Here is a 17,124-nt window from a genome sequence, read left to right as displayed (position 1 = left end):
CCTGCTATAAACTTGGGCAGGTTTCTTAACCTTTTGGAGTTTAGTTGACTGATCTATAAAATAAGGAGGTTGGACTAAACATCCCTTCAGCTCTTCTTCTTTTGTGCCCTTATAATATGTGGTTACAGTTTGCCTGTATGTTGATCTGTCCTCCACTGGATTTTTGTTTTGAAGCCGATAATTAAGCTTTATATATTTTTATATCCCCATTCTGAGCACAGTGTCTGGTAGAGAGTAAGTTCTCAGTAATCTCTGTTGGATAAATACAGTGAATGAATGACTCTGAATTCCTTTCCAAACCTAAAATTCTATTCTGTGAGATGGCTGGGTACCTGGGGATGATTTTAAAGATCACCAGGAAAGATCTTCCTACCGTCCTTCACAAACAGTTGGTAAGCCCTGTCAGCCTTTCCACTTGGCAAGTTACTCTCCCAGCTCCTTTCCACTGCCTCTTTTAAGCAAACAGCAGGCATTGCTGAGGGTGGTCAGATAGAACAGTGCTCTTGCTACAAAATCAGTCGGTTGGACAAATCCAAGTCCATGCTAATGGATGTGGAACAAAGTAAACAAGTTACCATAATATCTCTGTGACAGACTCAACAGGATGAAGTTTATTGTTTAGTTACAATGACATTTTTGTTAAAATTACATTTCTTTTGCTAAAGAGAAGCAGAGTAAGTTCTAGAAAATTATCATTATAAACTTTGAACCTAGAAGGGAAAAACATGACTTGTCATTTTACATTCTGTGTCTCTTTTACTTTTCTTAGTTTCTTAATCAGGGTTTTGGTTGGTGTCTGATGTTATGGTAGGTCTTGGTCTGGCATGGTGGGAAGGGAGTTGAAGATAATTGCTGATTGATGGATAACTGAACAAAATACGCAAGAAAGATAAGCTTGGAAAATAAGTGTCTCTTTCACCAGTATGAGCTGCACTCAGCCACGCTCTCTTACGGCATGGAAGCTGGCTGGTGAAAGCAAAGGCCACATTCCTTGAACAGGATTAGTCTTTACATCAAATTTATGGTAGTAAGGTCAACAAAGTCTCGTTATGTTCAGGAGGAGGTGGTTGCAATGTCATTGTGACATTGGAAACATCTTGGTAATAACATTCCAGAGTCCCTCAGCATAACATTCGGGATGTAATCTGGGTGAGCAAGTGCATGGTGCATTTCTTTGAACTCTGACTTGTAACAGGTGGGTGAGGAGTCTCTTGACTCAATGAAGTACCGTCATCTGAAGGGTGGTCTGTTAAAACAGACTTTCTGGCAGTACCTTGCCCTACGGTTTAGGATCCAGAACAAAGAAACCAGTGGTTCTGTTGGTCTGGAACTGGATTGGTTCTTGATGAAAACAAATCTACAAGGGAATTCTGACTTCCCCATTCCAATATACACAGCTGCCAGATGCCTGGAGAGCCAATGCTGGTTTGTCCCCTGCTAGCCACAGTTCTCAGAGGTTAAGTACGTGGCTGAAGTAGGTTTTCCTGTGTTCTTTCTCAGAGTAAGGTCAGCGGCCCCTGCCCAGAGACTGATTCTCTCCTGCCTTGGCTTCCTGAAAGCCTAGTTGATGTACCTTTGTGGCAGAGAAAGGGGCAAGGTCATAGTAAATCTGCCTTTCTGAAAGCTGTGCTGAAATGACGCCAGGATTAGGACACTGAAACCCCTGTCGGGGTGGGAGGGTGAGTGGGAGGGCTCAGAATCTTGAGGGAGCCCACACACCAGGTTCTCGGAAGAAGCTGCTGGTCTCCTGGTTATGATGAGCCCCCCTGTGTGTTCTGGCTGCTGCTATCAGTGTGTCATTCATTTTGAGTTAGCCTCAAATAAAAGACATATCGTTTTGCTTTAGAGACTATCACATTAGGACATCTTACACCATGTTGATGACCCAGTGAAAGGAGAGCTGGAAGCCTTCCCCAAAAGCATAATAGCACAGTTGACATTTTACTGATGTTTTATGGTGAGCAAGCCAAAGGGGTATTATGGTTTTTTTCCTTTCTGGAAACCTTCTCACTGCTGTCCATCAAAAAATCAAGTTTCTCATAGACTTCTCAAAGTAATTCGTCAAAAAGATGGCCTAACCCAGGAATACCACTGGAGCTGTAGGCCGAATGGGAGAGGTGGCATACATGGCCTGTGGTGCTGCCCAAATTAAATGGCAAACCCTGGGCTGTTGAGAGCTGATGGAAGAATAAAAGTGAATTGTTCCCTGTAAAATCTTCAGTGTAGAAGTGCTCTAAAAAATATTTTGTTCTACAAAGATCTGATTCTCTTCCATGAATTGGTTCTGTAATCCAGGTGACATGGTTATTGAGTGCCCATTGTTCACAGAACTCTGTCGATGGTTAGAGAGGTTTGGAGACCCAGGAACTTAAATAGCCACAGAAAGATAAAGACTACACGAGGAAAATAATTTTTCTCCTAACAGCCTTAGTTAGATTCCCCTCAAAGCAGAACGTAAGACAAGGATTTTGAGTGCAGAGAGTTTATTTGGGAAATGATCCCAGGGTGCAGGTGTGAGTAGTGGAAAGAATGAGATAAGGAAGAAGGAAAAGTTAATATAAGAGTACAATTCCAAGGCCACAAGGACTTGATGGCACCAGAATTTCTGAGAAGCATTCAGGGCACCTCCTACAACTACCTTGTGAGGGGTAGGAGGCTGGCCATTTAACCACCAGCTTTTGTGTTCTTTCTGGCTAGCCCCAATGGCTTGAGCTCCACCACCTGTGCAGGCAGTACTTGTGGCATGCAGGCAGGCTCAGAGGAGATCCTGCAGCCAGAAATGGAAAGTCTTCAGGCATGTGCTTTTGGTGGGGTGTTGTCAACAGTGAATGAACCTGCACTTGCCCAGAACCATCTAATACAGCTGCAGCTGAAATAAGAGTTCACAAGCATCTAAAGAGAAATCAGTGTTCCCATATGAAAAGAACTGGTGTGATAGAAATACCAACAGGGGCACCTAACCCAGAGATTAGGGAAGGCTTCCTGGAGGAAGTGGTTTTAAAGCTGAGATAAGGCTTGATATGGTGGCTCATGCCTATAATCCCAGTATTTCGGGAGACCAAGGCAGGAGGATTGCTTGAGTCCAAGAGTTTGAGACCAGCCTTGGGCAACATAGCAAGACCCTAGCTCTAGAAAACATAAAAAAATTAGTTGAACGTGGTGTCACACACCAGTAGTCTCAGCAACTCAGGAGGCTGAGGTGGGAGGATCACTTGACCCGGGGAGGTTGAGGCTGTAGTGAGCTGTGATTTCACTGCTGTACTCCAGCCTGGGTAACAGAGTGGGAACCTGTCTCTAAAAGAGTAAATACATAAAAATTTATTTTAATTATTATATTTTTAAAAAGGGTCAATGGGCCTGGCCTCAGTGGCTCACACCTGTAATCCCAGCACTTTGGGAGGCCAAGGTGAGCAGATCACCCGAGGTCAGGAGTTTCAGACCAGCCTGCCCAACATGGCGAAACCCTGTCTATTAAAAATCAAAAAATTAGCCAGATGTGGTGGAGGGCACCTGTAATCCCAGCTACTTGGGAGGCTGAGGCAGGAGAATTGCTTGAACCCGGGAGGTGGAGGTTGCAGTGAGCCGAGATCATGCCACTGCACTCCAGCCTGGGCAACAAGAGAGAAACTCCATCTCAAAAAATAAAAATAAAATAAAAAGGAGTCAGTGAAGAGACATTTAAGCAGAAAGACATGGTAAGCTTTGTGTTTTGGAATATTCAGTCTAATTACAGCATGTCAGTAGATATCAGGATAGGACCACTGAGTGAGGATGGGGAAAAACAGGTTAGGGAGACCAGTAAAGAGGCTGTTTAGTTATCCAGGTGATATAAGAATGAGAAGTCGGGCAGTAGCAGTAAGGAAGATGAGAAGGAAAAAGATTTGAGACACAGTAAGTTTCCATATCCCCACTCATGGTCCATTCCTGGTAAAATGGTGAAAGAGAAAGAGTATGTGTGTGTGCGCGCGTGACATTGTAGGAGTTGAGTTGTCTAGAAAACAGCGCTTAGAAGATATGAATTGAAAGCTCATAAAGAGCTATTGGAGTTCTCTTAAGCAAACTGGGAAGTAAAGTAACTGAAGAGAAAATCTCTCCAGTCACTTCTCATCTGGAGGTGAGATAGTGCAGTGCAGACTGAGAGTCAGGAGAGGTCTTGCTTTGTCCCGGATCTCTGTTGTCTATTGCTTTGACCCGTGTTTTTTCATTTAACCTCTCTGAACTTTGTTTATTTGTCCAACTTAATACAAAGATGATGAAGCTTGCCCAGCCTATTCTGAGTTGATCTTAAGCTCAGCATGTACTGGGGTGTGACCCAAACAGGGAAGCTGACATCCTCTCTACTAAAGTTAATAGAATGAGAATGCTTAGGGTCATTGTTCAGTCCCAGCAGTCTGGTGTTCAGTGTGGACGTTGGCCTGTTGGCTCACCCCAGGCACAGGGGGTGAGTGGTCGTTCACCGTGCTGTGCGGCAGGGATGTGGGGTTTCGGAATGGGTTAGGGTGATACTAGGTTATTTCAAAGGTGATCCCTTCCAACTCTGAGACTGGGTCCTGTGTCACAGGCCTTAGTAAGAGTTAGATGAGATCATGGCTACAAAAGCACTTGGAGAACAAACATTCTAGACAAGTAAAGGTATTATTATCAGTAGACCATTTGACATTAGCTTATAGTTTTTAAATGTTTAACTTTCTTGCATATCCCCATGAGGCAGAAAATAACTTCCAAGTTCCTACATGCTGGTAGATGATTTCGTTTCATTTCATAAAGAGACCAAACTTTCCCTCATACCATCTTCTTAACTGCATTTTGCTTTTCTTACATTATCTCATATGTTTAACAATGACTGGAAATATTTGACTTGCCAAGACTTGAATTTGGGCATCTGGGGTTTCTCCCACTGTCCATGATAGCATCACCAGCAAGTGGAGCACAGTCTGTACATTCCGCATGTGAGCTTTCAGAGTGAGGAATGTTCTCCACCTCCTGGGAAAAACCAGGGCCCAATTCACAGGAGTTGAAAGGAAACTGGTTTTAGAACCCTTTTACAGTACTGGGACTTTTCACTCATCAGTGCTGGGAACTGGTTCTCTTTCTGTTAAAAGAATCCCCTGGGGCTTTAAGCTTAAACGATGACAGTGACTCAGAGTGGCTCATGCTTATTGCACCTTGACGCTGTGCCAAGTGCAATTTTAGCCCTTTACATGTAAAATACACCACAGCCTGTGAGTAAGCATTCGCTTTGTAGATTAGGAAACCAAGGAACATGCAGTAAATAACTAGCCTAGAGTCGCACAGTTAAGCTGGAAGTTGGACCTTGGCATGTGACTCCAAAGCCCTGCCTGAAGTGCTGCTCCTCCCCTCCTTGCAAGCAGAGACCTGCCACACAGAGCCCACAGAGGTCTGAAGGAGGCAGGATTTCCTGTTCGCAGCTCAGGAGAGCAGACAGTGGTGTTAAGCAGGAAAAGCACATTAGAATTCCAGTTTACTTACAGTGCTCTCCACACCAGGAAGGAAATGCCCCAAATATGAACATGACTTCCACTAAGATAAATGGCTGCAATCTAGGGGATTCCCATGTGCAGCAGAAAAAGTGTTAATCTAGAGATCAGAGTTTTTACCTGCTACCTCTTTCATATTTTCTTTCCTTAGGTTAAAAAGATCAAGTGGCATGAGCAACCTTTTGGGGAAAATTGGTGCCAAGAAACAGAAAATGAGCACCCTCGAGAAGTCCAAACTGGACTGGGAGAGCTTCAAGGAGGAAGAGGGGATTGGTGAAGAACTGGCCATCCATAATCGAGGGAAAGAGGGGTAAGAAGGAGTAGGTTATATGCCTTGAAAAATCCTCAGAACCCTGAAATCAAATGATTTATTGGAGACAGACTGCCCACTGTAAGCAAGCAGGAGCTTTTCATGATGGAACTAAAAATGTGAGCACTTTGTTCTGTCAGTAAGGCTTTGTTCCAATGTGGGGCAGGGCCCGTCACTGGGAAGGCCACTGCAGATGGAGGGAAGGCGGGGCATGTGAGGAGTACTCTCAGGGCCAGTCACGTCTGCCAAGCTGAATTTGCTGAATTACAGCTCCAGTGAACTATAAGTTGCCTAGTGGTTGGATCTGGCCCATGGTAGCAGCCTTGGCCTTATCTGAATCATTTGTCCTTCTGAGAAGCCAAACTAGTTCAAATCTTTCAAAAACAGAGCCACTGGAGTGCCTAGATGTTGCATTATTGTGACATTTTTTTTTGGTCTGTGTCATCATGGCCCAGGGCGGGGCTTTACCCTTGGCTATAGCCTGTGTGATAGGCCAGGCCCTCAGACAGCACCACAGGCCATCACTTGCACCTCTTTCTCTTCACTGTGGAATACAAAGAGGATGTTCATAACCTATGTATTCAGTTGTAAAAAGGGTCCTTTCCTTGTCATATTTGTCTTACTGGTGATTAAACAAAACATCAAGAAAGAAATGGTGGCCAGGCATGGTGGTTCACACCTGTAATCTCGGCACTTTGGGAGGCTGAGGCAGGCAGATCACTTGAAGTCAGGAGTTCGAGACCAGCTTGGCCAACATGGCAAAACCCCATCTCTACTAAAAATACAAGAATTAGCCAGGCATAGTGGTGCACGCTTGTAATCCCAGCTACTTGGGAGGCTGGGGCAGGAGGATCACTTGAACCCGGGAGGTACGGAGGTTGCAGTGAGCCAAGATTGAACCACTGCACTCCAGCCTGGGTGACAGAGCAAGACTCTGTCTCAAAAAGAAAGAAAGAAAGAAAGAAATGGTGTTCATAAGTACTTAGGGACCTCAGAAGGCACCAAGGAAGTTACCACAGAAGTGACTTCATGGCTCAAAATCAATAGTCCTCACCCCTAGCCATGAAAGGAAATGTTGAGTGTCCCACTCAGAGAGCCCTGGCTGCTCAGCAGCTCTGCCCTCACCAGTAAGCTCTTCTCCAGCAGCATGCTGGACACCTCTGAGGCTCAGCTCCATCACCAATAAAATTGGGATAATGATACCATCCTCACTATGTGGTTGTGATGATCTCATGAGATAATACATGTATTGCTTACATATATGTAATATGCATAAAGCACTTTACGGAACACCTGTCACATAAAGGCTTGCATTAAGTCCAAGTCATTCAAGTTTTTTTTTTTAAGAGAGAGAGTCTCACTATGTTGCCCAGGCTGGTCTCAAACTTTTGGGCTCAGGCAATCCTCCTGCCTTGGCCTCCTATGGAGCTAGGACTACAGGGGCACATCTCTGCACCTAGCTCATTCAGGTTATTAATGATAGGCAAAGGATTTATTTTGGGAGGGGTCATATTTCTAAATTAGGCTTCAAGATTATCTAAATGAACCTGGAAGCTGACCAGTATTTTTTTTTTAACATTATTTATTTATTTATTTATTTATTTATTTAGAGAGGGAGTCTCACCCTGTCACCCAGGCTAGAGTGCAGTGGCGCGATCTTGGCTCACTGCAACCTCCGCCTGCCGAGTTCAAGCAATTCTCCTGCCTCAGCCTCCCAAGTAACTGGGATTACAGACATGCGCCTCCATGCCTGCTAATTTTTGTATTTTTAGTAGATAGAGATGGGGTTTCACCATGTTGACCAGGCTGGTCTCGAACTCCTGACCTCATGATCCACCCGCCTCGGCCTCCCAAAGTTCTGGGATTACAGGCATGAGCCACAGCGCCCAGCCCAAAAAAAAAAAACATTTTAAACAGCTTCATGAGCTTATTTAACTAGCAGACTTCTAGGTCAGTCTAAGCTGGAATGCTACAGGACAGGGAGAAGGAGCCAGAGTGATCAGGGGAAGGCTCCGCATAAAGTGCAGTGTTGTCTCTTTACGAGTGGCAGCTCTGACATGCGCCCCAAACCTCTCCATTCAGATTCAGCTCTAGTAACTTGCAGCTCCGTCCTGTTCTCCACTCTTGCACAGTGATCTGAGACAGCAGAGGAACTATCAGTGTGTGCTACACATTATTGCTTTTCTGAATATTGATTATTTGAGTTGGACAGTGTTGACTCTGCTTGAGTTAATAGCGGTCTTAGAAAAGTAAGGAGTTCTGGGAGCAGTGGTTCACTCCTGCAATCCCAGCACTTTGGGAGTCCAAGGCAGGAGGATTGCTTGAGCTCAGGACAAGCCTAGGCAACATAGCAAGACCTCGCCTCTACTAAAAATCCAAAACATTAGTTGGGCATGGTGCACACCTGTAGTCCCAGTTACTTGGGAGGCTGAGGTGTGAGGATCGCTCACCTCCAGAAGATCGAGGCTGCAGTGAGCTCTAATCGCACCAGTGCACTCCAGCCTGGGTGAAAGCGTGAGACTCTGTCCCAAAAAATAAAAATTTTCAATTAAAAAAAAGGTAAGGAGTGGTGCTGTTAAAGATAGTAAGAGTTAACAAAATGTAGACTAGAAGAGAAGACAAGATTAAAAATAACATCTGCCTAGTGAGAACTTTTCAGGAGGGGAAAGTCACACAATTGGGTTAGGGAACAACTAACTAATACTGTTCTCCTTTATGCTCTGCTTTTCCCTCCTTTGTTTGAGGCTTCTCCCCTCATTCACCCAGCCAGATTCCACAGATGTGACTGTGTTTTCAGTGCAGATCTACTGGCTCTGTGCTCTGCCTCAGCCCTTCTCATCTGCTTTCTTGAGTGCCCAGCCCCATACCTCCACTCACTCTCCTTTTCTGGCTCCCGCAGATGGTTTAAGGGAGCCCAGCCCCTAGGCCAGTGAAGGGACTGGAGCTCTGTTCCTCACCTTGGCTGAGCATGAGAATCCTCTGGTGACATTTTCCAAAGTTCAGGTGACCACCTCTGTACAGAGCTGCTGAATCAAGAGTCTAGAACAGGTAGGTCACAAATATCTGCATCTTTAAATTTTATTTCTCAGGTAATTCTCATGCACAGCCAAGGTTGAGAATCACAAGACCACAGGTTCAAAATTCTAGAGGCATAAGACAGGTGCAGTGACATGCACCCATAGTCCCAGCTACTCACAGCACTCCAGCCTGGACAACAGAGAAAGGTCCTGTCTCTTTACAAAAAAAAAAAAAAAGACACAACGAAACTCTAATGTTGAGAAAAAAGAAACTTAAAGCAAGGAAATGAACACACAGACACAGGCTCTGGGCAGGCTGTCACCTGAGTGAGCTGCAGGTTTTTGGGGAAGAATTATACAGGCACCTCCTCGGGGCTCCAGCCTTCTACTTCTAACCAAGTCAGAGCCACGCGAGCACTTGTTTTATAATGATTCATTGCCCTTGCCCAGTTCTTGCACTCTTCTGTATGTATGTTTTACAATAAGCAATTCAAATATTGGGTCTTCCCATACCAGCCCCATTTTCTTCATCTGTAAAGTGGAAACATTTTAATATACCTCTCATGATTATTGTGGGAATTATATAAGTAGAGGAAAGGCCGGGCATGTTTTTCAATAGGAGTCCTCTCCCTTTTCCATGAGTCCTGTGCTCACTTTTCTTTCTCCCACCTGCCATTACTGACCCCACCATACCTCGGGCCTTACTGGAAAACTAGATGCTTTATTCCTTTAAGTTTCTTCTTGATGTGTTCCTGCCAACTCTTCAGGAATATTTACCACAGTGGTGGGAAGCAGAGCTTGGTGGCATCTCCGCCCAGACTCCCTGGCTGGTTTTTCTTCCTTCCCTGGGCCTTTAAACTTGGAAAGTCCCAGGGCTGGGCCCTGGGCAGCCATCTCTTCCTCCCCAGGAAAGCTCACAAGTTGCAAGTTGCAGCTACCATTCTTAACTGAAGACTCAAAAAAAAAAGTATCCCCTGCTCTGACCATTCCACTAAGGTCCGGACTTACATTTCAGCTGTTAGTTGACATCTCCTTCTGGTTGTCCAAGACACATCAAACTTAACTTTCAAAACCAAATACTTGCTTTCCCTCCATAAACAGAACCGTCACTCCTCAGAATTCTTAGAAAATGGCACATCACTGTGTACCCTACTGTTAAAAGAAAAACTTGGGGCCGAGCATGGTGGCTCACGCCTGTAATCCCAACACTTTGGGAGGCCGAGGCAGGCAGATCACCTGAGGTCAGGAGTTCGAGACCATCCTGGCCAACATGGTGAAACCCCGTCTTTCCTGAAATACAAAAATTATTTTTTTTTGTATTTCATGCCACCGGGCATGGTGGTGGGCACCTATAATCCCAGCTACTCGGGAGGCTGAGGCTGGAGAATTGCTTGAACCCAGGACGCAGAGGTGGCAATGAGCCGAGATCATGCCATTGCACTCCAGCCTGGGCAACAAGAGCGAAACTCCGTCTCAAAAAAAAAAAAAGAAAAACTTGGGCTTCATCCTTGATTTCCTGTCTTTCCACCAACGTCCCACAATTCCAGTTGATGGTTTCATCACAAAATACTTCAGCTCATTTATATTCGTGCAGCCCCACTACCGCCACCCCAGTACAGGCCGCAGACATCTCCTCCGCTCCCTGCTTCTACCTCTGTACCCTTTCATCCATTCTCCACCCAGCAGCAGAAGCAGTCATTTAAAAATACCATTTTTCATCTCTTCCCTGCGGAACGCCCCCCGGTAGCCCTTCAAATCAGTGTTAGCCAGGCCCTCTCCCAGCTGTCCCCTGCCTACCTCTGTCCTCTTCTCCCCTAGCTCGCTGCAGGCCATCCTCACTGTCTCTATGTAGTGCTCCTCCCCCGGGAGGCTCTGGTTTGTCATCCAGGGCTCTACACGGGTGGCGTTCTAGAGTAACCCCAACCCAAGGAACCCTCAGTCACATTACCCTGTTTGGTTTTCTCCGTGACATTTACTATCATCTGATGCATGTTGTCATGTTTTGTTCATCTATGGTAAGCCCCTGAGGGCAACATCTTGTTCCCTATTCTGTTACCAGCCCAGAGCAGGTGCTGCACCATGGCAGTGTCTAAACACCCATCCCACTAGCTAGCAAATAGTCATGGCTTTTGTTTGGCAGTCTAGTAGGATTAGAATTAACCGCCCAGAAAAGAAGAGCATAATACATCAGAATGTTTCCATCCAGGCGTCATTTCAGTCAGCAGAGATGGTTGAAGTCCCTGTACTGGAGACAGTCATCTGTCCGGCAAAGAACTGCTGCTTTTCCTCTGAGCTCCAGACTCCCAGGGCCCAGTACAGCATTCCAGGATCAGAGTCAGCCCTGCAGTCCTGTAACCCATTACACAGGTATCTTGGTTGTGATCAGCAGCAGCAGCTTGGCATCTAGCAGTGCTAAGGCAGGGGCCGACTGACTTAGGGGGAGGAATCAATGCACAGAGAAGAGAAATACTGGCTAATGCCAGCTGCTGCTGTCTGACCAATCGATTGAAGTTACGATTGGAGACCAGGTGTTTTTGTGAGTTGGAGAGGCATGAAGGAGGGACTGGAGAAAATAATTTTCTTTCTCCAAAAAAACCTATTTTCATGACCCCTCAGAGTTACTCTTTCAGAACCAGCACAACCTGGAGGTGATAGGGGAAGAAGGCAGTGGAGAAGAAACTTAATTAGAATCACCGCCCTTCCAGTCTAACCCTTGAGATGTTTGCAAGTTAAATCCTCCGGAAGGGGGGAGATGTACTCTTGGGCAAACTGCTTCTTTCAATTGCATTTCTCAGGATAGCAAAGTCTGTATCTCTGTACATCATTCCCAGAGCTTTATTCTAGCCTCGGTGTGCTTCCATAGCCCATTGCTTTGTGGTGTTGGAAAATGCGTTTACCCACTTTTTGTCCTGTGTCTGTGCTGCCTTGAATGCTCACTTGGGGAACAGAATGCTAGCTTTGGGCAGCGTGATGGTAATGCAGCCTTAGTGTGTCCTTAGTGACTGCCTCAGGTTTCCCTCCGCTTCCCTGTGCTCTCCCTTTTCCTGACCAGCAGTGCAGGAAGCATCTCAGGGACTTCAGCCAGGGTGACTACATCTGATCAGCACTCTCTTGGACCTTACCACCCTCAGAGGCCCTCTGTCCTCCTGCAGTGTGGGTGCCCAGATACAGGTTGAATATCCCTTATCTGAAATGCTTAGGACTGGAAGTGTTTTGGATTTCATACCTTTTTCAATTTTGTAATATTTGCTTTTACATCATCAGCAATCTTGGGGACGGGACCCAAGTCTAAACACAGAATTCATTTGTTTTATATGTACTTTATACACAAAGCCTGGAGGTAATTTTATGCAGTATTTTAAATAATTGTGTGCTTGAAACAAAGCTTGTGTACATTGAACCATCAGAAAGCAAAGGCGTCAGGTGTAGAATTTTCCACTTGTGTCTTGTTAGTGCTTTAAAGGTTTCTGATTTTGGAGGAATTCAGATTTCGGATTTTTGGATTTGGGATGCTCACCTTGTACTGACATGTTCGCTAGTAGCATTTTCTACCCTTCTCTTGTCCTCTTCCATTTCTCCCTCCCTCTTCATTGGCCTAGATCTCAGGGAAATTGGTGGCAGATAAATAATTTGGGTTGGAAGATTCAAAAGATGTCAGAGCCTTTTGTGCCTAACCTGGTTCTAAAAGGAAAAACTAGAAAATCCCTTAGGTTCTTAGCATATTTTATTAAAGAAAGTGAAGAGCCTCTTAATTGGGCCACAGAAGGCAATGGGAGCAGAAAGGGATGATGCACCCCCCACCACTGGGCTTCCCTGTGGACTGGGCTGAGTCATGCTGGGCCCCCAAAAGGGCTGCTCACAGGCCAGAAAAGCACCTGGACACATGAAGAGCAAGAGCCATGATTCCCATTGCACTTGTCCTCAGGTGGGTCTGTTCTGGGGCCACGACCCACTTAAAGTGCATGAAAACGTCCTGAGTCTCAGTGGCCACCTTTGAGGAGGTGGCCTTCCTAATGAGCCCTTCCTCTTTTGGGGACATTTAGTCTCTCGGTCTCTGTTCCAGTTGCCCTGGGTTTTGAGGGTCCGTAGAGGTAAAGTCAAGTCAGAAGAAATGTGAAGCAAGACCGGGCAGAATGACTCACGCCTGTAGTCCCAGCACTTCGGGAGGCTGAGGCGGGCAGATCACTTGAGGCCAGGAGTTCAAGACCAGCCTGACCAACATGGCAAAACCCCATCTCTACTAAAAATGCCAAAAAAAAAAAAAAAGAAGAAGAAGAAGAAGAAACGGGAAGCAAGAACCCCAAGCCCGTGACAAATCCCATGTCTGTTTTTTTGTTTTATTGTATACAAAGCACTTCTCACAGTTTCATTGTATTGCCAGAGGGTTATTGTAATTGTTATTCCTGTTTTACAGAGAAGGGAAAAAAAAGGCACAGAAAAATAAGTATCTTGCCCAAAGTCACACAAAAACTAAATGTCAGAGCTACTGTCATCCTTAGCACCTTTTCTGTCTCTTGGCAGTGGGAGAGTATATCAAGAGTTTTGTTCATGGTCAGCTCTTGGCAGTAAACCAAGGCCGTCACAGGCATCCTGTTAGCAGCTGCAGATAGCTGTGAATCGGGGGATACTTGCCAGACCTGCCTTGATGGCCTTTGTCTGGGTTGCCCTTGAGAATTCAGTTGCATCCTGCACATGTGCCCCTCATTGCTGCCTGAGGCCTCCCTAAACCTGAACTCCGACTGCACCTGCCTGTTTAGCACCCAACCTGGGCTTCACTCTTGATAGTGTCAAGGTTAGCTGGACCCAACACAGCTTCTGGGAACGTGCAGGACCTTTATTCATACCCAGTTAGCATCCTTATTTAAGTGTCACTTCTTATTTTCAGGAAAGTCAGGGCTGGGCCCGATGGCTCTCACCTGTAATCCTAGCACTTGGGAGGCCAAGGTGGGAGGATCGATTGAGCCCAGGAGTTCGAGACCAGCATGGGCAACATGGAGAGAACCCTATCTCTACAAAAGATTTAAAATTAGCCTTGGCCGGGCGCGGTGGCTCAAGCCTGTAATCCCAGCATTTGGGAGGCCGAGACGGGCGGATCACGAGCTCAGGAGATCGAGACCATCCTGGCCTACACGGTGAAACCCCGTCTCTACTAAAAAATACAAAAAACTAGCCGGGCGAGGAGGCGGGCGCCTGTAGTCCCAGCTACTCGGGAGGCTGAGGCAGGAGAATGGCGTCAACTCGGGAGGCGGAGCTTGCAGTGAGCTGAGATCCGGCCACTGCGCTCCAGCCTGGGTGACAGAGCGAGACTCCGTCTCAAAAAAAAATAAAATAAAATAAAATAAAATTAGCCAGGTGGTATGTGCCTGTGGTCCCAGCTACCTGAGAGGCTGAAGCAGGAGGATTGTTTGAGCCTGAGAGGTCAAGGCTGCAGTGAACTGTGTTTGCACCACTGCATTCCAGCCTGAGCAACAAAGCAAGACCCTGTCTCAAAAAAATAAAGTCAGGAAGAAAGACCCCAAATGCTTAAAGCCACATACTTACTCCTTTCCTCCACCTGATCTCCCAGACAGGTAGCACTGGAAGATGGCTCTTGAAACATACCCTAAATTCCTCTTACACCCCTGGGCCAACAACAGCACAGCAAGATCTCATGCTGAGGCTCACCTCTCTTTTTTCTGCTGGCACTTCCAAGGGACAGTTAAAGTTCAGTGCTGTCAAAATCCTGGTCCCCATGGTAGTGAGCCTCCCTGGGGCTGGTGGGGCTGGGGTGGAAAGATGACCAGTTGTAGTGAACCTCAAAATGTAGTGAACCTCAAAATGGCCTCTCAGGCCATTTTGGTTAGCAGCCCCCACTTGAGAATCACAGGTCTCTTAGTGGGAGGTGGGAAGTGAGTTTGTTGTTAGATGTCTACACTTCCCTACCTGTCTCCCCTTTTTCTCTTTTTATCTAAAGGGGTCCACACTGTCTGCAGCTTCCCTGACTGCCAGGGACTCTGAAGTTCGAATTCAACCAGGCAGCCTGTATTTTTATTTGTTGAATCTGACAACCCTGACCCCAGGGGCTTTTATCAAACCTAAGAGCAGGCCCTGTCATTGTGTTTCCAGCCATTCTGGCCTCATGGATGGTTTTGACACAGCAGCTTAATATCTGAGCCAGACCAGGTATTTTGGTTACTCACTGCTGAAACCATAAGTCCAGACTTGGGCCATCTACTATCGTCAGGAGCCTGTTGGAAGCTGGCTTCCTAAAACCATGGTGACAACATTACCTACCATTTTATTGAGCATCTTTTCTGTGCCCAGTGTGATGTAGACACTATTTTATTTAATCCACACAACAGTCCTTCAGAATGGAGTTGACTAGCCATTATTTATCATCATTATTACAAATTAGGAAACAGAACTAGCAAGGTTAAGTGACTTGTCCAGAGTCACACAGACAGCAAATGACAGGACTCAAACCTCCAGCCCTCTGGCCTCAGAGCCTGTACATTTCTGGCCAGCCCTCCAGAAGGGTCAAAGTAGTCAGGCCTAGCTGGAAATGAGGTAGGATGATGGATGGTACTTCCCAGGATGCCGCCAGGAGGGAAAGCAAGGCCCTGGACTCAGCAGGGGAACACAGGTTCCTGAACCCAGTAGCATTCTCACTATAAATGTAATGACTTTGTAATGACAGATGCACATTTTCCACAGTGCAACAAAAGAAAAATTAGTGCAGAGATTCAATTATGTCTCCCATTTTCGATGGCAATTTTTGCTCTCTCGATAGATTAATTAGCGGCAGAGATCTCCTCCCCCCAGGCAAATCGCAGCACACTTTATGGCGAGGAGGTGCATTAAGATGCAGCTGTGTCTCATTAAGCAGCCAGCCTCGCTCCCAGCAAGCACGCCTGTGCTTCAGCCCTTGCTGCTTTCCCGTCCTGCCTGGAGGACAGAGGGAAAGTTTGCTGAACCCAACCAGATTCGGGAGCAGAGTGTCCACCTTTCAAGGGGATCCTGTATGTGGACTACAGGCCACAGAGGCCCTTAACCTCATTCTCTTAGAGGAATTTAGGGAAAGAGTTCTCCTGTCATCTTAGCAGAAGCAACCTAGATCCAAACAGGGTGGAGGAGATACCACGGAGAGGAGAAAAGGGTGAGGGGGGAAGAAAAGAGCTCAGAGCAGTTAAATCGCTTCTGAAGTGTGCAGTTTATGAACCTCAGCTCACTTCATCTTCACAGCAGCCCTGTGAGGTCATTTTTACTGTCTTCTTTCCTTCATTACCACATGCCCCCTTTTCACGTTTTGATGTATGTACGCAAGAGGCATAGCTTTCTCTTACCCACCAATTCAACACACCACTAAAGCCAAGAAATACAGCATCACCATGCTGCTGTATAGAAAAGTGAGGCTCAAAGATGTTCATTCCTTTGCCCAGCTAATAAGTGAGCTAGAGCTAGGACGTGAACCCATGCTTGTGTAAACCTGTATTCTTTCTTCTTACCTTAAAGTCCTGTTAGAAAATTGCAGCATCTTCCTGCCACCCAGCCTCTGATATACTTTCCCTTTGATAAGCTGTTGCCTTCCTTTTATTTTCACCATCCTTGTTTAGACCAAATGTGAGTGGTTTGGATTGTACTGGAAGAGTCATGGGTGGTCACTCTCGGCACCATTTACTGTAAGTTAGTTTATCCCTGGGGCACGGGACCATGCAGAGAAGGAGTTTCTCCTACTGGATTCTACTGACAAACACTGTTTTCATCTTCTTCTAGGTACATTGAACGGAAAGCCTTCCTCGACCGAGTGGATCACAGGCAGTTTGAAATTGAGCGAGATCTCAGGCTGAGCAAAATGAAACCTTGATGTTACGGACAAAATCAAGAGCAGCTTAATCCTGTTTACAATGTGAGCTTTTTGTGCGTCTGTGAAATGTTTTCCAGTGTTTCTCATCTGTTTCCCAGCAAGGTCTTTTTTTTTTTTTCTACATTGAAGTTCTGTCTATGTATCTTAATCACAAATGGTTTCATTCACTTTACTTTTAAAAATTTGTCCTTAAATGAATAAATAAAATAAAAGTTGGTCCTGTGAGAGGATGATGAAGATGACGACCTCACTCACCTTCCTTTTATTCTGCTGCAAAGTCCCACCCAGTTCAAGACAGCACATTCCAGGTCTGTCCAGGTTGGCAGAGGTCTTGCCAGGCATGGTGAAGAGAGCTGACCAACCCGGGTGTGAATTTTCTGGGACCAAGAGGCTCTTTCTGCAGCCAGCCTTGTCCCGAAGAGCTAGAGGAGGTGGCTCACTAGAGTGACTGGAATG

General features: G+C 46.0%; 1 protein-coding gene across 2 annotated transcripts in view; it reads left to right on the top strand.

The window, feature by feature from the left end:
• Positions 1 to 16,910, top strand: part of LOC105491271 (craniofacial development protein 1) — a 149,104-nt gene extending 132,194 nt beyond the window's left edge. Inside the window, exons 6-7 of one of the 2 annotated variants that reach the window (XM_011757496.3) lie at positions 5,650 to 5,808; positions 16,578 to 16,910. In XM_011757496.3, coding sequence (XP_011755798.1) covers positions 5,650 to 5,808; positions 16,578 to 16,668 — 250 coding nt within the window. In that variant the 3' untranslated portion in view covers positions 16,669 to 16,910. The remainder of the gene's footprint in view (positions 1 to 5,649; positions 5,809 to 16,577) is intronic. The other variant, XM_071084965.1, reaches the window with a different exon arrangement.
• The last annotated feature ends 214 nt before the right edge of the window (positions 16,911 to 17,124 follow it).

The sequence above is a fragment of the Macaca nemestrina genome, chromosome 18 (genome assembly GCF_043159975.1).
Source record: "Macaca nemestrina isolate mMacNem1 chromosome 18, mMacNem.hap1, whole genome shotgun sequence".
In the NCBI taxonomy this organism is placed as follows: Eukaryota; Metazoa; Chordata; class Mammalia; order Primates; family Cercopithecidae; genus Macaca; species Macaca nemestrina.
Note: the sequence above shows the minus strand (reverse complement) of the source record. Positions and strands in the feature narration are given on the sequence as shown.